The sequence below is a fragment of the Grampus griseus genome (genome assembly GCF_964374135.1).
Source record: "Grampus griseus genome assembly, chromosome: 7".
Lineage (NCBI taxonomy): Eukaryota > Metazoa > Chordata > Mammalia > Artiodactyla > Delphinidae > Grampus > Grampus griseus.
Window position 1 is genome coordinate 69,215,163 of NC_139001.1, and position 23,744 is coordinate 69,238,906.

The 23,744-nt window shown below is 34.5% G+C and overlaps 1 protein-coding gene across 3 annotated transcripts in view; it reads left to right on the top strand.

Moving 5' to 3' along the window:
- Positions 1-23,744, top strand: part of FAP (fibroblast activation protein alpha) — a gene marked incomplete at its 5' end in the record, with an annotated part of 71,213 nt that overhangs the window by 6,866 nt on the left and 40,603 nt on the right. For all 3 annotated transcript variants that reach the window (XM_082658314.1, XM_082658315.1, XM_082658313.1), the window contains 9 exons: positions 9,350-9,448; positions 10,411-10,505; positions 11,429-11,503; positions 13,069-13,121; positions 16,434-16,506; positions 17,211-17,331; positions 18,230-18,384; positions 20,408-20,511; positions 22,297-22,432. In XM_082658314.1, coding sequence (XP_082514440.1) covers positions 9,350-9,448; positions 10,411-10,505; positions 11,429-11,503; positions 13,069-13,121; positions 16,434-16,506; positions 17,211-17,331; positions 18,230-18,384; positions 20,408-20,511; positions 22,297-22,432 — 911 coding nt within the window. The remainder of the gene's footprint in view (positions 1-9,349; positions 9,449-10,410; positions 10,506-11,428; positions 11,504-13,068; positions 13,122-16,433; positions 16,507-17,210; positions 17,332-18,229; positions 18,385-20,407; positions 20,512-22,296; positions 22,433-23,744) is intronic.

A 23,744-nucleotide genomic window follows, 5' to 3' on the forward strand; every position in this document is an offset into this window, starting at 1 on the left:
TTTACTTACTTATTGGTTATTATATATAGAGCAAAGAATTTATTTTTCATTTTAGTATCCTTGTGAGTTAACCAAAATTATGTAGTAAAAACAGAATCATTTACAATCTTTATTAACCTTTATTCCTGTTAATAATAAAAAAAAATAGGGTTGCTTAGTATCTAAATTAAAATTTTTTCAAACTGATTATGGTTTTTATACTCGGTAGAAAAACTGATATGATAGGACTCCTTAAAGGAACAGGATAGAAAGACTGTCAAAAAATCAGATAACTTAGAAGAAAAGAACAAATTTCTAGAAAGATACAAACTACCACAATTCACTCAAGAATAAATAGAAAACCTGAATAGAACTATAACAACTGAAGAAGTTGATTTAGTGATTTTTAACTTCCTGCAAAGAAAACCCCAAGCCCAGCTGGCTTCACTGGTAAACTCTACCAAACTTTTTAAGAATTATTACCAATCCTTCACAAACTCTTCCAAAAAATAAAGGAGAACACGTCTCAACTCACGCTGTAAGGCCAGTATTGCTGTGATACAAAAAATATTCAAAAACATTACAAGAAAAGAAGTTACAGACCAATAGTAGTTACAGACCAATATTTATTATGAATATAAATGGAAAAACACTGAACATAATACTAGCAAGTCAAATCCAGCAATGTATAAAAAGGACTATTCACCAAGACCAAGTGAGATTTATCCCAAGAATGCAAGGTTTAATATCCAAAAATCAATTACTATAATAAGCTATATTAATAGAAAAAAGGACAAAAATGACATGGTCATTTCAATAGACACAGCAAAAGTATTTAACAAAACACAGCAGCCTCTCATTGTAAAAACACTCAGCAGACTAGAAATAGGAGGAATTTCCTCTATCTGATAAAGGGCATCCACAAAAACCTCACAGCTAACACCACACGGGTGAAAGATTCAGTGCTCTTCCCCTAAGATCAAGAGCAAGACAGCATGTCTGCTCTTACTTGTGTTTAATATTTTATTGGTGGTTGTAACCAGGGCAATTAGATAAGGAAAAGAAATAAAAAGTATCCAGACTGGAAAGGAAAAAGTAAAACTATCTCTATTTGCAGATGACATTGTTTATAGAAAATCCTAAGGAATTCACCAAAAAATATTGGGACTAATAAACAAGTTGAGAAAATTTGCAAAACACAAGACCAATATATAAAAAATCATTTGGATTTCTATACATTACCAATAAACAATACAAAAAGTATATAAATAAGTGGAAAGAGATCCTATATTTATAGATCAGAAAACAATATATTTAAGATGGCAATACTCCCCAAATTTATCTGCACATTAAATGCAATCCCTATCCAAATCCCAGATGACTTTTTCTTTTGCAGAAATTGACAAGCTGATTCCAAAATTCATATGGAAATGCAAGCGATCCATAATAGCTATATTGAAAATGAAGAACAAAGTTGGAGGAATCACACTTCCTTATTTCAAAACTTACTACAAAGCTTACATAATCAAGACCATGTGATACTGGCATAAGGATAGAAATATAGGGACTTCCCTGGTGGCGCAGTGGTTAAGAATCCACCTGCCAGTGAAGGGAACACAGGTTTGAGCCCTGGTCTGGGAAGATCCCACATGCCATGGAGCAGCTAAGCCCGTGCGCCACAACTACTGAGCCTGAGCTCCAGAGCCCGCGAGCCACAACTACTGAGCTCGCGTATCACAACTACTGAAACGCATGCGCCTAGAGCCTGTGCTCTGCAACAAGAGAAGCCCCCACTCACCGCAACTAGAGAAAGTCTGAGCGTAGCAACAAAAACCCAACGCAGCCAAAAATAAATAAATTAAAAAAAAAAGATAGACACATAGATCAATCAAATAGAACTGAGAGCCCAGAAATAAGTGTAAAAGCCTTACATTTATGGTTAATTGATTTTCAATAAGGATGCCATAGCAATTTAATGGAGAAAGTCTTTTCAACAATTGGACAACTGGATATCAACATGTAAAAAATGTTGGACCCACTTCCTCACACCATACATAAAAGTTAACTCAAAATGGATCAAAGACGTATATGTAAGAGCTAAAACTATAAAACACTTAAAAACAAAACCTAGGGATAAATCTTCTTGTCCTTGGATTAGGCAGTGGTTTCTTAGATACGACCCAATGCACAAGCAACAAAGGAAAAAGTACATAAATTGGACTTCTTTGAAATTTAACACTTTGGTTGCAAAAGCTATCATCAAGGAAGTGAAAAGACTACCCACAAAATGGGGGGGAAATGTTTGCACATACATACATCTGATATGCAACTTGCATCCAGAATATATTTTTTAAAAACTCTTACAAATCAATAATAAAAGGCAAATAACCAAATTCAAAAAATAGACAAAGGATAGACATTTACCTCCCAAAAGATATAAAAGTGACCAATAAGCTCATGAAAAGAGACTCAACATTATTAGTCATTAGGAAAATGTAAATCAAAACCACAATGAAATACTAGGAATGAAATTACAGGTGTAGCAAATAGGTATCCATTACAGCCTGCCTAGTGAGAAATGGCTTGGCCTTGGAGGTTCAGTAGAAGTGCAGGGAGTTGAGAGAGATTTTGGAGATAGAATTGTCAAACCTGGGTGCTGGACAAAAGCAGTAAAAGAAGAGTGAGCTTAAGAATAACTCCCAAGTATTTGAATTGAGGAACTACATGGACGACAGTTGCATTGACTTGCAGAAATCTGGAGGGACAGCATGGAATTCCTTTTTTCTTAGCTTTAGACATACTGATTTTTTAAAATTAATTTTTATCCGAGTACAGTTGCTTTACAATGTTGTGTTAGTTTTGCTGTTCAGCAAAGTGAATCAGTTGTACATATACATCTATCCACTCTTTTTCAGATTTCCTTCCATTTAGGTCACCACAGAGCACTGAGTAGAATTCCCTGTGCTATACAGTAGGTTCTCATTAGTTACCTATTAGACATACTGATTTTGAAGTGCCTGTGAGATATGCAGGTGGAGGTGTTAAAGAGGAAGTTTAATATATCGTCTGGATCTCAGAGAAGGAATCCAGTGAGGGGTGAGGGGTGGCAGTGGGGGTGGGTGTGAGCCAGCTAAGAAGATGTGATAGAAACCCTGGGAGAATTAAATGGTTGAGGAAGGTGACTCTTTCTGAGGTCCCAAGTAAAACGAATATAAGCCACACCACAACTTAAAGCAGAGATTATAGGAAGATGAGCTGGCAAAGCAGACTGAGTGGGCCTTCAGATATAGACGAGGTTTATTTTCATCTTCAGGGTCACCAAAATATTTGGCATTTACCACCATGTTCTTGTGCATTATGTTGACCATACCCTATGACCTTTACCGCTTCAGAGATCACGAAAAAAATAGCCCTAATTAACATAGCACAACAATAACATAATACAAAAAATGAACTTAAACCTGACAATAACTTTGAATAACATATGTTGATCAGTGCTACCTGTAGAGAGAACCATGGGAAATTCTTTCAGAGCTGAGAGCTACTACATTCTTCAGTGAGACATTGAAAGCTTATAGCGAACTCTTTGTTTTGACAAAACTCAAATGGTCTCATTTTCTCTTAACGTTCATTTTGAGGTATAATTATTCAACCCCCCTTGTGTGTTGCTTGGTTCTTGACCTTATTTTTGTGTTTGTTTTGTCTTGTTATATCACACGTATGCTTTCACTTTAAATCAAAAGGTAGTGGTAAAGTGTCCAGTCTCTAAAATTAGATGGAGCTGGATTTAAACCCCAGCTCTGTTATGTATTAGGCAAGTTACTTTAACTCTCTAATATCCATTTCCTAATCTGTAAAATGGTGTTAATAATAATACTTAGAGAGTTGCTGTGAGTGTTTCACAGGACCACGCATGCAGAGTGCTTGGTACTTATTAGAACTTAGTAAATTATAACACTTATTACTGGTCTAAAGCTACCTCACTTCCATGTTTTTCAAAGTTGTCAGTCTTTGCCCAAATATAATATTAGTTTTAAATAGTTTATTTCCCAACCAAATATCTCCAACATTTGCCCCTGTGGTGCTCACTCCAAAAACAAACATGAGTTGATGCAATGGCTGGAGACATTGCCTATCTGAGGACAACATCTTTGCAGAGCCAGCAGAGAGACAGGTGCAGTGTGCCTGGGAGCCCACGTCACTTTCATTGGAGTGGCCTCATAAGCATCAGTTCCAAAACAAGTATGAAAGTGAGAACAAAAAGACCTACCAGCCATTCGTGTGCTAACTTAATAAACCATATTTTCTCATTTAATTTATGCTGAATATTAGAGCTGACATCAGATGTCTCTGTTCTGATACTTATTTGTAATTTTTTAGGACTAGAAAATTAAATGGCAGAAATAGAAATAGAACCCTAATAAAGAATAAATACAAAGTTTTAAGAAAGAATTAGGAGAATAGTGAATCATTATTTACTTGGGAATCATTTCTGTGAATTGTCATTTCTTGGATTCATAATTGAAATAATTTCCGGCTGTGCTTTAAAAAGTTGAAAATGCAAATAATTAAACTATAGTAAATTGGAGTGTTTTGCAGTGTATAAATAACTGTGCTAAAGATGAGCTAAATTGACTATAGGGGCTCTATCAAGAATTAAGTGTTAAGTGGTGTCAGTTACGTATAGAAGAGAGATATGCTCTCAGAATTCTTTTCTACTTCTGCTCAGCTACTTAGAGTTTAAAAATTATAGATGCCAAAACTAAACTTCCAAAATAATCAAAAGATCATAATTCAACATTAAAACATTATTTGGAAAAAGGCATGAAAATCCACGTATTCATTCAGTAATTATTAGTGGAATATTTTTCAGGTGACTAGAACTTGTTTAGTGTGATTGATGCCATAGAGATGCATTTTATACTGACTTACACAGAAACACACACACACATACACACATTCAAAACACTAGAAAACAATGACCCATTCCCCTACCAGTGCTTTCCCTGTTATCTTGTTTAAATCTAATCTGGGGCAGAATCACTCCCTTTGCCCTTTCTCCACTGCTCAAGGATCAGAGGAGGGAATGTACCTAAGGAAGAGTCCATCTGGACAATGAGCAAGAGGACTGAATAGGAACATAAACATTACAGGCGACCGTTAACATTCCTTGAAAGCCATGATTAACATTAGCTGTGGCCTGTCCATGAAGTGTGAATTGCTACGCAGGCCAGACCCATCCACCTACCAGGGGTTTATAAGCAAGGAGCAATTCCACCAACAGGCACAGGAGAACATTGAACCAAGTACAATAGATTCAGTGAAATCACTAAATTTGGATTCTTTGCAGAAGAATCACCTGTGGCGCTTGGTAAAAACTGAAAATCAGGGCCGTATCCCCAGAGATTCTGAATCAGTAGATTTGAGATAAGGACTGGGAAACTTGCTTTTCAAACAAGCACTCCAGCTAACTCGAAGGACAAAATTTTGATACATATTTAAAGGATGGCATGTCCAGGTAGAATTATACATGAAATTTACAACATGGACAGGAGGATAAAGAGTAAGGGCAGGTGTATCTTCGGGGGAGAATTACTGAAAACAAACTAAAATAAAATCTGTCCAGTTGATTTATTTTTTCATTCAACAAATATTTATCATGCTTCCACTGTATGCCGAGCACTGTCCTAGCTGGTACAAAGAACCAGAACTTGGATTGGAAATTCTAAGTACATGTCTTATAACTCTTAATATGTGACCTAAAGCATTGTCTTAGAGCAGATACATTACTCTATTGCATTTATGAACATGTGGTCATTTTCAGCAGGAAGAAAAGAATGCCTAATTTAAATTCTCCCCATTTGATTTGGTATCACTCTGAGCCCAGCCTGGTGCCAGGATAATCACACCTTCTGAGCCCATGTGAGGTTAGGAGTAATCACCTACCCCAAATCTGTGCCACAAGCCTATTTCCGCATAAACACAGCTGGCTCCTCTGGATGTGTTCTGTATATTCCCTTATCACTTCATTGGCGCTGGTGGGGCTTATTATCATGACAGTAATTAGTAGTACAATTAATATATATTTAAACTGCTTTATAGATATTGAGTTATAATATGACATATGTTAAGTTCTCTATATAGATCATTGGTATTTATAGCTACTATGCACCCATTTGAAATAAATGACTAACTGGGAAGTAATATGAAATATAATCTCATGTAACTTTTGAGGATAATCTAAATTAGAGGTTAAAAAGAGTAAATAACTAACCCTTGAAATCTTTTTGGGAAATCTGATAAGGATCAGCATGATCATTAATGTTGAAAAAGGAAAATGAGTAGGAATTTTTTAAATAATTTGAAACTTGTTTTTTTATAAATTTTATTTATTCATATGTGGGATATTAGTACTAACCCTATTTATGATCATAATTGGACTATTTCACTTATGGAACCCTAGGATGACCAAGATGTTCTAAGTATAACTGATGAATTCCATTATATTAGAATAAAAGTTAATCTTAATTACATATACTAATAGCTTAATCTGAAACTGCATTTCCCATACTGTGATTTTAGTAGATATTAAAAAAAAAAATCCCAGTGGTCAAATTAGTTTGAGAAACAATGATCAAAAATATTTGTTCAAAAAAATATATATTTATTTGAAGACTACTGATAAACTATGACAATAACAAAAGCTAACATTTATTGACTGCCAAGCATAGAGCTAAACGTTTCATTTGAATTAGCTCACTTAATTTAACCTTCTATAAAAATGAAGATTAATTATAGCTAAGAATTTCTCAATTAAGCATAATTGCAAGTAAGGAAAATTATATGCAAGGATACTTAAATAGGAAAATCTATTATATAAGTCATTATCCATAATCAAACCATTATTTATGCTAGACAAAAAAAGATATCACCAAGACTATATTCATTTATTGAATTAATATTGAAAAAAGTTTAAAGAAAAAAATTACCTAGTTTTTTGGTATTCACAATACAGGAATTCTCTAAATTAAAATTTTTTTCATCTATATGTTCAGGGTTGTGAGGACACAAATTAAATATATCTCAAAAGGAAAATAATTTCCATTGTAAATAGTGTTAGAATTTCCCCTTGACTATATTAGAAACAGATTACAATTTGCTCTTAAGAGAGTTAAATAAAATTGAATTAAAATACTTAGCAATTATACTAATGCTGTTGCAGTAAAATGGTAGTATTTTATTCATAGAATGGGAATTATAAAATCAGTGGTATGAATTTTGCACAAGACCATTTAACTAAATAGAAGCACTTTCATTATGAATAATTGTATGGCATGTACAACCTTACTTAGGATGCAAAGAACCTGTAGAAAGATGATTATTAGAATAATCTAATGTTATTAAGTATTTAGTGCCTGGTTGCTTAGGGGTTCATCAGCCACTTATGTTCTTATAGCTACAGGATAAGTTTTAGTAAATTGAGAAAATAACTCATGGTCCTAATCAAAAGTATGGAGCATACATACATCAGTCTGAATCAGTTAAAACTGCAGAAGATGCTATTATCCAGTTGGTCAGTTCGACCTTATCACATGGCAGTGCATTTATGTGATTATAAGGTTAATAGAGCATGTTGTGTCTCAAATTTCAAAACCTAATGTGGTAAAATTGGAAGGTATTATCAGCATTTTCTAGTCTAGTCCTTTGTATTATAGATGAGCAAGCTGTGATGCCAGAGATTAACTTACTTAAGTCATATAGGAAATTAGTAGTAGAACCATTCTGTAAAGAAGAGGGCACAAATCTCATCCATCCACCCATCAATCCTTCATTTCATGAATTCATTCATTCAACAAGTATTTATTAAATGCCTATTATGTGCTAGACACTAGGGATGTGGCGGTGAGCAAAACTTAGACATGGTCTCTGGTCTATGGTGACTGTTTTGAGAACACAGTGGGAGGTGAAGAAATATGAATAAAATAATCACTCAAATACATACAAGATTACAAACCAAGACAAATGTTCTTAAAAAAGGGAACCTGGTCTATGGTAATATATAAGAAGGGAACCAGACCTAAACCAGGGGATCAGGAAGGGCTTTCCAGAGAAAGTGACACTTATATTAAGCACTAAAGGCTGAAGAGAAGTTATAAGGAGAAGGGAGAGGGTGGGAAGAGGTTCAGTAGCCCTGGAGAAAGAAATCAGTATTTGAGAAACAGAAAGCCCAGCATGTTTGGAGTCTACAAAGTAGTGAGAGTGGGGCAAGAAGGGGCTGGAGAGGTAGACCATTCCAGACCAGCTAGGGCCTATAGTCCAGACTAACATTTTTGGTCTTTATCTTAAGAGTCATAGAAAGCTGTGGAAGAGTTTAGCAGGAAGATATAAATGTATAGCTCATCTTTGACAGTTTTATTTTTACATGAACAAATACCAGATTCATATATGCTATTCAAGGTATAGGACACTTTTCTAAGTTTTGATTCTGTAAGTGATGGCCTGGAGAAGGGGTAAGGTGGGAGGGATGGAGAACAGGAATATGGATTGAAGAAGGTTTGGAAGTTGGTTGCCACAGTTTCTGGTATATCTGACTGTTTCAGGGCTCTATAATGAATTTGTTCTGATAATGGAAATCACGTTTGAAACATAAAATTGTTTTGGAGGGCTCAAATACAGGAGAAATTTGCTTGTGGTTTGTGAGCTACTTTAGGTTAGTTTTTATATGGAAAACCTCTACTCTTGGAATTTCCAAGATCATTTGTATAGATGATGTGGTTTTCTTTTCTTCTGGTCCATTTTCTCTTTATAAAAACCCCTAGCCAGGATAAGAAATTATCTGCCTTCATTAATGCCTCTCTTGAGATGTCTGAAGGTAAGGATTCTGGATGATGTCATCTGATCAACTGGGATGCTAAAATATATCACTGAAAAATCAGTAGAAATCCAAGCCAAGCATATGTGAGGAACTACAATGAACTGCTTAAAAGGCAAAGTTTTTAGTGAAACCTGCATGGTCTGCAATCCCAGCTTTGCAAGACCTAGAGTTATCGGAACCTCATCTCATCTTTCTTCTTAAAAACCTCTGAAAATTCTTCACTGTCTGAAGAATAATGTCCCTGCTTCTCAGTGTGGTCCCCGTCACACTCCTCAAATTTCCCCACCAGTGTTCCTTTCCAGGCAGTCAGACTACTTCTCTAAGACTCATTAGCTTGTCTATCAAAAAGGAAATACTACTCAGAGCTATTAAGACAAGAGTTAAACAAGGATTTAGCAATGGCAGATCTTTTCATTATATGAGGAATAACAGATGAGAGACGTTTGAGTTATTCATCTTCTTTTAAGTAATAATATGTTTCCTCCTCCCCCAAAGTTCATAACTCTGAAGGAAGGACAACAAGAGCACTCACACTGAAGGATATTTTAAATGGGACATTTTCTTATAAAACATTTTTTCCAAACTGGATTTCAGGTAAGTGAATTATTTCTTTACCTTTTGTTTTTCTTTAAATGTATGATTTTTGGTTTTTATTTTTATTGCCAACAATTCTCTATGGTAACATAAGCCATCTTAGTTGAAATGGATAAAAACAGCAATTATCTAGATAAGTCAAGTGGCCAAGAAAACATTTTTTCACAGAACTATTTAGACAGGGTTTGTCCAATAGTAATGATGCCAATACAGTAGTAGCTTTAGCAGAACAGTAAAATCTGAGAGTGCACTGTTAGAATAAACTGATCATATGATAGAGCTTTTCAGAATGGGAAATAAGCACCTATTTAGAAGAGGTCATGAGAATTTTACCAAAAGAAAAATTCCATTGTTAACCTAGATAATCTGAGAAATGAACAAATCCTAACTTGAAGACAAATCCTTTAAGGTCCATAAAATTGATATTTACATATAGTTTTACAAAATAGTATGTTGTCAAAAGAGTCTAATCAAACAAGCGGTAAGAGCAACTAAATTGTTTATATTATATATAATTTATATCTAAAGTGCCACTAAACACAATAGAATATTTTCATTTTCTCTTTAGAAAATAATAACCATATAAAATAGGTTTTTAACTAAGTCAAACACAGCCTAAATGGAATATATATTTTTTTATTGCAGAAGAAACATACAATTTTAAACTGGTTTATTCTCTTTGTAACACAGAAAAAGTCCAAATTTACTCCTAAGCACCCTGAACTGGTTAGAATAAGGCTCCTACTAGTAAATATGGCATTTTTGTGTAATGTAGAAAAACAGCCCTTTCCTCCCTTCCACCATCAACTTACTATCATATTTTAAATTTGACAAGGCAATATGTACCAGACAGAGAGGAAAAAGAAAGACAGTATGTGAAATAAGAGAGGTTTCTCTTTGTTATAAATGTATTTCTTATTAAGGGAGATCATTTCAAGTTTTGTTTTCCTTCTTGTTTAAAGGACAAGAATATCTTCATCAATCTACAGATAATAATATAGTATTTTATAATATTGAAACAGGAGAATCATATACTATTTTGAGTAATACCACCATGGTATGTATCCTCCATTATCTTCCGCCTCAAAAACCTCTGTCAGCTCTTCACTGACCAAAGAACAGAGTCCAAACAACTGAGCACCTGATCTGGACCCAACCTGCCTTCTCAGCTCCATCCCCCACCACAGTTATCCTCCCATTCTCTCTTCTAGTCACACTAGATTATTGCCCTTGCCCGCTCAAATCACCTAGCATTTTCCTTCCTCTGTGGAACAGGTATCCTATGAGATAAAATGTACAAACTCAGTTCTTGTAGTCAGGCAAACTGAGGTTCAAATCCTGGCTCTGTCATTTACTAGTTATGGAGCCTTGGGTAAGATTCCACATTATTCCATCCTCATCACGCCTCAGGTTCTTCCTCTGTAAAGTGGGAATAATAATACCTCTTTGGAGTAGTATAGGTATTAAATGAAGTATCATTTGAAAGTGCTTAGGATAGTACCTAATAGAGGCTCAGTGACTGGTCCTATGATACATAGGAACATGTTATTCTGTCCTCCTGGACTCTCAGACCTCCTACTTTCTCTACCTTCAAGAGCCTAGTAATCTTTTAGAGTCAAGCTCAGCTATTTCTCCTCTGTGCAACAAACCATCTTATCATTTGCATTCAATCACTTCCTGTTTAACACTTTTGCAATGTTATATCTCTTTTATAAAATTTTCTAAATTGTAATGTTATTTATTTAGAAGTTTACTATTATAAGCTTCTTGAAATCACAAAGTATATCCTATTTATCACATCCTCATCCCCTAATGTGTAGTAAATTTCTTTGTATACAGTAGGTACTACTTAAACTTTAAAAAAATTGCTTTGAATGTATATGTTGGAGTATATGGATGATATAATATTCTTTTAGAACTACAAATTTATATGGCTCTGTTATTTTTTCTGTATTCTAATCAACTTCTTCACAATTTCAGAAAAGTGTGAATGCTTCAAATTATGGTTTATCACCTGATCGGCAATTTGCATATCTAGAAAGTGATTATTCAAAGGTATTGACTATTTAATTTGGGTTTATCTGATTGTATCTCCTACTAGCTCACAGATTGGTTTATAAAAGTAAGAGGAAGCAAGAGTCTATCTTTATCTCTAAATATTCAAGAAATTGATGCAATTCTAGCTGAGCCCCCAAAGCATAACAGAAACATATACAAATCATTCAGAATTTGGCATTCTTGTCTGGTTATCATCAAGTAGTAGAAACTACTTTCATCTTAAGGGAAAAACTTATTTTGGGGGCACTGATATTCATCAGAAAAAAGTTATTTGGTATCATGAATCATTAGTCAATTCTCACATATTTTAACCTTGTTGATATTTATTATTATTGAAAATGGAAAAATCAAGATATACCTTATTTAATTCACTTGCTTTTTAAGGAACCCCCATACTGTTCTCCATAGTGGCTGTTTCAATTTACATGCCCACCAACAGTGCAAGATGGTTCCCTTTTCTCCACAGTCAGTATATTTATATATATATATATATATATATATATATATATATATAAATTAACCCTGGTAGACCAGGGGTTTAAATCTGTGTCTTCGAAAGCCTAGTGTAGGAGAATCCCACATAGCTGGACTATTAGGCCTTACTTAATTTCCCCCTCCTGAATGAAGTTGTGGATGGAAGATAATCACCTTATTTTTTCTACTTATGCTGGTAAAAGGAAAGAAGAATTTACTATCAAATTCAACTTCTAATAGTTACTCTTAGATCAAGAACCTTTTGTTTTAACTGCCATTTTTCATATTCTACTTGAGATGCAAAACTCCCTTAATACACAGAATGAAAAGTCAAGCTTGCCCCTCCCGCATTGTTCAGACAGCTGATTATTTTCCAGTGGACCAGGTCTTGGTCACCTGCAATCTTCAGAAAGATATGTTTCAATCCACTGGAGCTTCCTTGCCAAAAGTTTGAAAGCGCTTTAGGAAACAAAATCCAGAATAATACTTGCTTTATTCACTAACCACAGCACAAATAAACTTAATGAGAACCGAGCAGTTTTTTTTTCTGGAGGAATTATATGCTATATATCTCTTATTTATTTTTTCAGTCTCTACTATTTTAAAAAACTATGCTCAAAGAAAAGCAAGCATTTTGCAACAAAACTATATGTTGAATAACTTCTCTTCACCCAATTTTAAAGGGTTATTATCATAATAATTACCCAGGTGCAGGGTAATCTTTATGGGACTTGGAAATTATAGTGGTTTTACTTCAATCAAGGTAAAGCATAAGGGGAACATTTTGTAGGGTAGAGTGTGTCAGAGAAATGCTTTTTATGTTAAGAAATGTCTTTGGATATGCTTTTTATGGAGTGAGGGTTGAATCACTGCTGAGATTAGTTCTGGAATTTGGATGAACAGCACAAAAGTCCACAGTAAAACTCTTTAAATGAGACTCATTTAGAATTGAAACATGTCTTTCCTAGTGCTTTGTGAAAATAGTCCTTTTATAATTCTGAACCTTGAATTGAGTGACCTATGATTATACGTTATTGCCCTGAGCTTTTTAAGAATCATGATTTGTCTTTGCCTCTTCTTCCTGACAGCTTTGGAGATACTCTTACACAGCAACGTATCACATCTACCACCTTACAAATGGGTAAAACTTCATGTCTTTTTATTAACACTACTTAAGTCTCATATAGAGACTTTTTCACTCCAGACTCTGATTTGAGATTAAGACTGCGTTCCCTTGTTTCTGGTCTTAATTTCTTACTTCTTTACAATATATGTATACCTATACAACTTAAGAAATTCAAAGAAATACTCCTTTGGAATATTCACCTCTTTTTATTTGACTAATATCTTACATTTTTATATACTCTATAGTTTTACTTTTCCTACTTTTGAACACCAAATTATAAATATATAATTTATAAAAGTACACATATTTATAAAAGTACCAAAAATGCATGGGAATGATACAAAATGTTGGGGAGAGGGGGCTCCTTCACTGGAAGGAAGCAGAAGGGAGGGAGATGCAGCATTAAATTTAAATTTAATTGATTTTAAACGAATTGTTTTTTTAAATGTAAAATGTTAATATCTTTTAAATTTAGATGTTAAATTGTCATCTATTATATTATTTTTTATCTTTATGTTTAATTATTTGAAATATTTACAGCTTAAAAGAAAAAAAATTAAATGAATGAATAGGTAGGCAAAGGACTGAGGGAGAGAATTCCTGGCAGAAAGAACAACATGTAAAGGCCCAAAAGGAAATGAAAGCACGGAGTGTTGGGGAAACTCAAAAGTAGGTCAGTTGAGTTGAAATTGGAGGAGGGCATGCTTACTAGTAGGAGGTGGTGTAAGTTTAGGAAGGAGTTGAGGCCAGAAATCATGGACCAAATAATAATGAGGAAACCATTAAGAATAGTTTAGATCTCATTCTGATGACAATAGGGAATCACTGAACAGTTTTAGATGGGAAATGACATGATCAGATTTGCACTTTAGAAAAATCTTTCTAAGTATGGACAATGAATTGGTTAAATTACTCATCTTAATGTGATATCCTATTTGCTGTTATATAAAAGTGAAAATAATTGTATGGCTTGAAGAGGCACTGAAAAATCTTATGGTCTATTTCCCCTTTTGTCTAGTAAGAACACAAAAATTTTTTTGAACTTTATGTTTCTACTTCTTTTAAATGTCCAGAAAAGAATAACTCTGATCTTCTTAAACTGTCAAATCAAGAAATAGGAACTGCAATGTAACGTAGACTCTAAATCCATCTAATGCACTCTGAGTCTTTTTCTCTGTATCCACATTGTTACCAAATTCAAGAAGTGTTTATTGAGCACTTACTATGTGAAAAGCATATGTGGGGAGACACAAATGAGCTTGAGGCACCAACCCTATTCTCAAGAAACCTTTAGACTAGTGAAGTGGAAAACTTACCCTTTCAGTAGAATTTCCTTGTTTTTCTTTTAATCATTTTGAAATTCTCCACGTCCTACCTATGTTGAGGTTCACGAAATTAAACAGCACTCCAAAAGAAGATGACAATACTAATATTTCAATCATGGTTTGTATAAGCTTTATGGCCTAGAATCATTTTAAATATTTAGCTTTTGTGCAGTGAATTTAATCAAACCACTATTTTGTTTGTTTTTTTCTTGCACAACCATCTAATTTGCCAGATTGGTTTTTTGTCAGGTAAATATACCATAATTTAAGGAGTGAAGAATGACAAATTTGTTGAGATTCAAGGCAAGACGGAATATCACTCATTCCAAGTCTTCTATGTGCCTCCAAAAGGTTTATAAAAAATCTACCATAGAGAAAATGAAGATAGTTCTGATTTCAAGCAAGGGAAGGATTACGGAGGAGATGACAGCCTTTGTAAAGCACGCTCCTCCACTTTCTCTCATACTGTAAAACACAGACAATGGCAGCTGTGGTGACCCGCCTGCCATGAAGAAACTATGCACTGAGATTTTCAGCTTGGTGCTGTCTGCATGCTTGCATAGATGATTCCATGGTATATGGAAACCTAAGGCAGTGTTACAATGTCAAAGGTAACATGAACACTGGTTTGAGAGAGAATTGTAAACGAGGGATGAATGTCTTCTCTTCTGGGACGTTCTTTTGCCTGTGCCCTCATATGTTGATCTGTTCCAGACTTCCCAGGGGCCTGGTGCTCATAAACTGCCCTCCAGCAATCAGTATTCCCACTGCAGCACCAATAGTCTCCTTCCTCCGGGGACATCACTCTTTCTCCGGTCAAAGCTGATCTGTCTAGTGCCATGTTCCCTCATTGGTCGCTAGGCCTCGTACTTCATGACCTAATAAGTTAAATCAAGGTGACGTGTGCTGCACATCTTCACAGGTGTCCAAAATTTAAAAGAATGGGAAAAGTAGAAATATCAAGCATATGTTTAGGTCCAGGTTGGAGAGATTTTTTTTGGAGGGGGCAGACAAGGAGTCTTCCTTCAAGCTCTTCACATTATACTTTGGAGGCAGGTCTTGTTTTGCATCTCCACAAAAGCATTCTTGATGAAACTATTCATACAGTCTTCAAGAAGATAATAGTCAAAACTTAAGCACAGCAACCTACAACTCTTTAACACTTATAAAACTCTGAACACATTCTTGCTGAAGAACTGTAGAAACTCCACAGTGCAAGTCAGTCAACTGAATATTTGCAGGGCGACTCTAAGCATCAAAGTGAGATTTTTGGTCAATAATATATTTGAAATTTTCCCATGGGTGGAGTGGAGGACTTTCAAGCTTAAGGCATACTGCCCAGTATATGATCTGTTTTTTCAGTTTAGCTTGAGATCAGATGTTCCTTTCCTTTTCTGATTTCAAGTCAGATCCCTGGGGAGATTGTCAAATGGCATCTTATTTTCAAAAATTTGAAATGCATATGCATTCACAGAGATGGCGGTTGTGAATGAAAATGTGGAAGAGTACATATTAAACTTCAGCACAATTATAGAATTTCAGAGCTGGAAGGCTTCAGCAACCATCTCAGCCTGGTGTGTACACATTTTACAGTCCTGAGGGTTAAAAGGCTTGAGTTTAATGAGGGGTCTTCCAAGAGCTAGTGATATGATGTTTAAAAAGTCATATCATTTCTCTAACCTCAAGTTTATTTTCTATAAGATGAGGGGGGGTTCCATTAGGTAATTTCTGGAGGTATTCCCACTTTCTCAGTCTATAACCCTTTAATCCACTCACCTCAATATAAAAGGTCAGAAGTTAAACGACCTGTAAGTAACTAGTGAAGAATTCCAACTACTACCCCATGTCCTCTGTCCCATGTTGTCACATTTTTTCCATTAGGTTTGAAGAAGCAGAAACGATGATGCTTTATGTTTATTGTTTGTTTATTTTTTTCTTTTTATACCTGTTATTTGCATTGAACAGCAAAGTTTATTTATTTATTTTCTTTCTTTTCTTCTAGAGAGTTTATAAGAAGAAATGAGCTTCCTCGTCCAATTCAATATTTATGCTGGTCGCCTGTTGGGAGTAAATTAGTAAATGTTTAAATTATAGAAGTGTTTAATCATTCAAATAAAAGAGGAGCCATTTGATTTTGGCCTTTGTTAAATTTCCATGCCTGAAAGAAAAAAAAATACATTTATGACTATTTTAAGTGGTTAAAAACGGGAAGAGTTTTGATAAATTGAAACCCATCTGAGAATTCCGTAAAATCTCAAGCTCATGGATAGACTTCTTTAAATATCGCAGTCAAAAACTTTATCCTTATACTCAGCCAGAATGCGTTGTGCCAGAAAGCTCAGGAAAAATATGGTTTTCACAAGTTTCCCAGACTAGCTTCAGACAACATGAAATTTTGTCCAAGCTCTTATTTAAGGACTCTAAATAAAGATTAGATCTGGCTAGCTATTAATATTCAGAGATTTATTTGACTTTCTGTCAATATACACAATTATTTATTTAGGTAATAAAGGCAATGAATATAATAGCAGACTTTATTCTCTATTTAATATATAGACTTTAAAATCATAATTTTTATGTTATGTTAAAAATCATAATGTTAGTATAAGTTGGTTGGGGTTTCTTGACCTATTAAAATGATATCTTAGTTGTGAGCCTTTTTGCATCGGGATTATCACTCTTTTTAAAAGTATTAGGTGAACGATTAACACAAACATGCAGGCTTTATTGTATTTCTTATGAAATTTCTCCTTGTTAACTAACTTACCACCACTTCTAGGCATATGTCTATCAAAACAATATCTATCTGAAACAAAGACCAGAAGACCCACCTTTTCAAATAACATACAATGGAAAAGAAAATAAAATATTTAATGGAATCCCAGACTGGGTTTATGAAGGTACGTGTATTCTTTTTTTACTGCTGCCGTTAGGCTTTTAATTGAAAATAATCGCACACGTTTAGTAACGTTTAGATGAGTGGTATGTTACTGAGATGAATGGTGGCATTTCTGAAAGCTGTTATCAGGTTATGAACAGGACGTGCAAATTCTGAAAGAACAAAACCTTGTTATCTGACTTGCAGAATTTATTTTCATGAGCATTATAAAGTGGTAGCAATAATTTATATTCCAAGAAGTATATGGTCCTTAGATGCTGTATTAGTACATTTTCTCGGGTTTGTTTTTTTCTTGCAAAATAAACCTTTTTTCCAAAACTAGACAACTGTCTGTATTATTTTGCAGGAAAATATTCTCGGCTCTTGGTGCTCTCATGAATTTTGTCCTCTTTCTGGGTCATGTAGTATCTAGGAATTAACTGGACTTTAAAAGGTCTTCTAGTCCTTGTCTTTATTAAAAATGTATATAACTGAATTAATTGGTTTTTAAAAAATATTCCCAGGAGGGAAAGTCAACTTTCAAGTTAATGTCACTCTGTAGTATAAGTACAGTTCTCCTTGTTTTGGCTACTTTAGATGACTGTAAAAATCAGAAGCGACCCCCAAAGGGAAAATTAATTATTGTTGAAATGTTTACTATTTATTTTAAAAATTACATTTCTGATTAATGTCAATTCCCCAGAAGACTAATTGATGTTTGATATGGGGTATTAAGTTAAACTATTCCTCTAAACCTAGATCATTTATCTTTTGATAACCAAAGCATGGCATATGTCATATCCACATTAAATATATTATTTCAGTTAATAAATGGCTATATACAATGTACTTTGAAGTATTTATGACGATTTTAACAGTACACTGTCATAGTAATTAATATGGTAGTATTTATTTTTCAGAGGAAATGCTTGCTACAAAATATGCTCTCTGGTGGTCTCCTAATGGAAAATTTTTGGCATATGCAGAATTTAATGATACAGAGATACCAGTTATTGCCTATTCCTATTATGGCGATGAACAATATCCTAGAACAATAAATATTCCATACCCAAAGGTATGTGGAATACTTTTAGCAGATGCTTCCATTTCCCTGGTGTCAAAATGAGCAACCAATACCATGAATAGAGGTGGGATCAACAAGTTTGGAGAGCTTCTTATCCTGGTGCATTGTAAGGCAAACATTGTACTGTGCTCTATTATTTATGTGGACATCTGTTGCTTTGGACATCTGGTTGGGCTGGATGAAGTAGTCTTTGCAAAAACCATTGCAGAGTCTTTGAAAAACATATGGTCTAGATCATGGAGGAAAAACAAGCTTAACTTAATTTTAATTTTTTTCATATTTCATGCTCCAAATTCGGGTAAAGTTCTGTTTTGCAATTCCCTCTTGAATTCTCATGTAAATTCAAAGTAGAATGGGAAATTAAAATGTTGAATGTGGTGCTCCTGTCAGGTCGAAGTAAGCCTGAGTTATGGTCTTTTCTGGACATACATGGTAGGTTAAGTTTATAAGCCTAGGCTCTTCTTTGAGGGAATTAGACATGGTGTAAGCCCTCAGTTTCTCGTATAAACATTCTAGAATCCTTAGCTTACATACTTCACATGCAGTCCCATGTCTCAAGACAGTCAACCTGTATGCAAAAGAAGAATGGCCAGGTCACGGTGGAGAAACGTCGTATCCTAATTTAATTTAGACAAGAAATCTGAAAGGGAATCAAATCATAAATTCTTCTCTTGCACAAGGAGTGGAAGTGATTTTAGGATTTAGCTCTTTGTTCTTAAGTCGTGATTGTTTTCCCTTGCCAAGGGGAACACTGTCATAGATGGAGCCAATGGGTCCCTATATGTGACAAAGACGGGATGGATATGCATACACACAAGCGGATTCCAAAGCAATTCAAAGTGACCATAGTGAGAGAAATAGAAATTCCAGATAGTCTAAAATTTATGTTAAAAGTCTTTTGAGAAAAGGCAATGGGTAGGAGATGAGTGTTTAGGTAAGAGACCCCTCAGGGTTGTATATAAAGTCTGAAAGCTAAGATGTTTGGAAGTGAGAGGTATGATACTTGGAACCCAAAAGATGTAAAAGGACTTGGATCTTTAGAAGGTGGTAGGGTGCAGAAAGAGATGAAGAAATCTAGAACTGAGGAGAAACTCACATGGACAGAGAAGTCAGGACCCAAATTCTCATGTTTCTTTGAAGGCTGAAGTTGCTGAAACATCTGACATTGAACTGAGAAGTGAGACAACTTGAAAGAAGCAGAAAGTCCCACCTAAACCTCAGAGTGAAACAGGAAGGTGTGAGGAGAGCCTGGACAATTTCTTAGATAAAGCCAAATAGCATGGAGCTATTTATGGCTATATATCTAAATTTTGTGGATTTAAATTGTTTGACAATTATAAGATTCTCTTTTCTGTGGTAAAGTAACAGAACTCTAAGAAGATGTCTGGGCATGAACTATACTGTCATGTAAATCTAGGGCATATACTAGCACGTAAAGCACAAAGCAAGAACAGCGTAAATCCCATGACACTTTATTTTGAGGCGGAATTTTCCTAATTTGGGAGTATTGATAGCAGTAATAATGTAACCAGCTAGTAGACTGTCTGATAATTGTCCTAGACCAAATTACAGGGTAAAAGAAAAAGGTATCTTTCATTATCTATTCTTTACCCTCTCTTCCCCAAATCAATCCCCCTCGGCACTCCCCTTGGCACGTGAAGAAATATTATTATGATTAATTATCCTAATAACAATTATAATGGGAAATATCTGTCTTAAAAGTCAGAAAAGAGAATATCACTTACGGAACTGCATTTTTATAGCCCAAATATTTTTCCCTATGAATCAAGGCTCCCTCATTAATCACTTAGAATATGTGTTTTCACTCTGGTTGCACAAGATCTGTAATTGCACTGCTGTGAAATTCGTGGTCATGTTATAATTAGAATGTTTTCAACAATAATATACCTAACATAGTTAGCTTATAAAAATATGCCTAAATTCCTAAACTGTCTTTAAAAAGTTGGTGATAATTAGAATTTTATGAGCTTATATATCTCCATTTTCTTCACAGGCTGGAGCTAAGAATCCCATTGTTCGGATCTTTATTGTTGATGCCACTTACCCTGAGCATGTAGGTCCCAGAGAAGCGCCAGTTCCAGCAATGATAGCCTCAAGGTATAGTCATCTTTGTTGCTTCCCACTTTTCAAACTGAATTTTAACACTGAAATTTCTTCATCAAGGTTTACATTTCTTTTCTAATGAGTTTATGATGTATATGCTACAGCAAAAATAAATAAATAAATAAAATTAGCATGACCAGCTAAATATATAGCAAAATCGAAATTCACAAATAATTTTCTTAAATTGATTTGAAAATATTAGCCCTTTTCACACATGTAAAGATGACCGTGGTGCTCAGTCTAAGTGCTACTTCTGGATGTGTGAGTGTAAGCTAGAGACAAACAGAGAGATAGTAAAATTCATATATATCCTCATCCTGGCTTCTTCCAAGTCTGACCTACTTTCTCCCAGGGTTTGTAGATCATGCTTATCACATGTGTATGACAAACAGGAGAATATACGCCAACTCTCTCCAAATATTAGCGTTTTTCACTAGGATGCAGTCTATTTGAAACGGTCTGGTTGTAGAATTATCTGTTTTGGAATTAACTGCAGGCAGACAGGGACAGAAGCATTCTCACTTCCCCAGCATGGTGCCCTATGTACATCTTGTCTGATTAGTCCTGGTCATTCAGGTTGAAGTGGGTAAAGGGGAGGGGTCCGCAAGCCCTGCCTGGTGGCCCTCCTTACCCCTTCCCACACCCTATCCCACCGGGGCCAGTTGATTGATCACTAATAGGAAAAAAAACCTCATCAGAGACCTCTGCTGGGCTTTGCCAAGATGAATCCCCTCTCTGATAATCAAAAATGGCTTTTTTAAATTATCCATTATTCCCCACCCTAATCTAGTTGATGAAAACTTGACTGAATACATCTGGTTTTTTATGTGTCATTCTCCTTAGGAGGCAAGCAGAATGATAGGAAGAGCATCATGTATGGAGTCATGAGGCTTGTTTAAGCATCTGTAAAATACTAACAATACAATAGTAATAGCTAACATTTTTTGAGCACTCACTATGTAGTGAGCATAGTCTGTAAGCACTTTAAGCGTTCTCAGTAGATCTTTACAGAAAGCTTTAAAACTGGTACTATTATTATTCCCATTTTATATAGAAACAGAGCCTTGGGTATGTTAAGTAATTAGCCTAAGGTAGTATAACTAGTAGGAGATAAAGCCAGAATCTGAGCCAGAGACCCCTTCTAGCTCTGTGATTCCTTTTATATTAATGTGCAACATTCTGTGGTTCATTTATATTGCTGTTCTCTTAACTACAAGTTCACCCTCAGAGCCAAGTAACCATTGCTGCCTTTCATTGACATCCACTTTGTGCCAAGCATTGTTTGAGTTACTTTGCATACATCATCTCCATTTTATTAACCTGAATTTCAACCCCTGACCATGGTCACAGCTAAAACTCGGCTTCCAACACAAGCCTGCCTATCTTTTACCCACTTAGCTCTCTTTCAACTAGTTAAGAAGCGAAAATTTGAGTTTAGCTATGGGAAAATAGCCAGTTTAATGCTTTTTCTCCTCTAGATTGACCAGTAGCTTTGGCCTTCCGTCTTAAATTTTTTCCTGAGATATAAAAATCCCAACTGGGAGAAAACTCAAGTGTAAACTCATTCTATTAGATGAATGAACTCTCTTATAGATATTCTTTAAAAGTCAGCAGGTATATTTAAACTTTCTCTGCAGAGAAAGGAATGTTTTGCCTTCCTTATCTATGGAATAAATATTTCAGATAATAAAGTACATCCTTTAGAAAGCACAAATTAACAAATTATTTGAATGTGATCTTGATTTATGGTTGTGACTGTCTGTTTTGATTTGTTTGCAGTGATTATTATTTCAGTTGGCTTACATGGGTTACTGATGAGCGAATATGTTTGCAGTGGCTGAAAAGAATCCAGAATGTTTCAGTCTTATCTATATGTGATTTCAGGGAAGACTGGAAGACATGGAGCTGTCCAAAGGTAAGTTGTATTAAAACCATAGAGGTGTGTTTCTGAAGATGAAAGTACAAGAGTGGTGACTTATTTATAGGTAACATTTTATATTATAAAGCAGAATTACTGCACTCAACTCCCAATTGCAAAAAAACCTCTCTATTCAAAGTTTCATTATTTTTATTAAATAAATAAGATACCTTTTGCTTTCTTGAAAGACTTTTAGCATTGAAACTGAATAGAGAAAAAGACTAAATGAAACAATGTAATACTGGGAAAATCAGTAGGATGGAAATTTCCATTAGGATGGAAATCCATCCTTTTAAGATTATAAGATTGGCAGTCAAAAAAAGCAAAATAATGAAGAGGAAAAGATAAGATGGGTCCATTAAGGAAATAGATGTGTTCTATTCAAAAGAATTAGCAAATGGTAACATGTTCTATTCAATGTCAAAACTGAAAAATAAAAACTCCAGAGTAAACAAATATTATCAAAGGAAAGCCAAATACTCCCATTTGAAAATCAAACGTAGATAACTAAGAATGACATGAAACAGATCAAATTATCTTGCTATCCTGTTATCTTAGAAGAGTGCTCAATACTGTGCTAATTTTAGGGAGAAAAAACTTAAAAACTAGGCACAGATTTATTGTTGAGTTTTAATTGTTTTTATTGCTCAAATCCAAACATAATCTGTTGAATTAATGAGTCAGAAAACTACTTCACCAATAGAAAAATCTTCAAAATAAGCCTGTTCATGAGTACTCATATTAGAGACTAAGAAACACAAAATGTTTTCTTTAAATAGGAAATTTTATGGGTACATTTCATGAGACATCTAATTATGAAGAAATGTTTCATTAAACCAAATATAGAATAAACCTATTTTATAAAGTAAGAAAAAAAGCACAAAACAATCAAAGTAAAACACTAAATTCCATCTAGAAATTAGGACATTATGTTTTGCAAGAAAAAAGTCATATGAATCTGTTTGGAAGTATATCAGGACTATAATAGTCAACATTACTCAGGCTAAAAATATTTTTAAATCACTACTGTGTCTATAAGAAGCTTGACTAATTTTGATGGAATATGTTAGAGCTGATTTTTATCTTATTTATAGTTTGATATACAAAGTAGAAAGATTTTTTTGGCTTTAATGCAGTATCATAGGCAAAAAAAAAAAAAGAATAAACTTGATTGTTCTAGTTAATTAAAAGCCATCAGTCTGATTAGTCAGCTTTGGGTGAATATAACTTTAATGTTTTCATTGAAGCTAGATACTAGGAATTATTGCTTTAATTTTACTAGTTTAAAACTATAAGATTGGTCATTTAG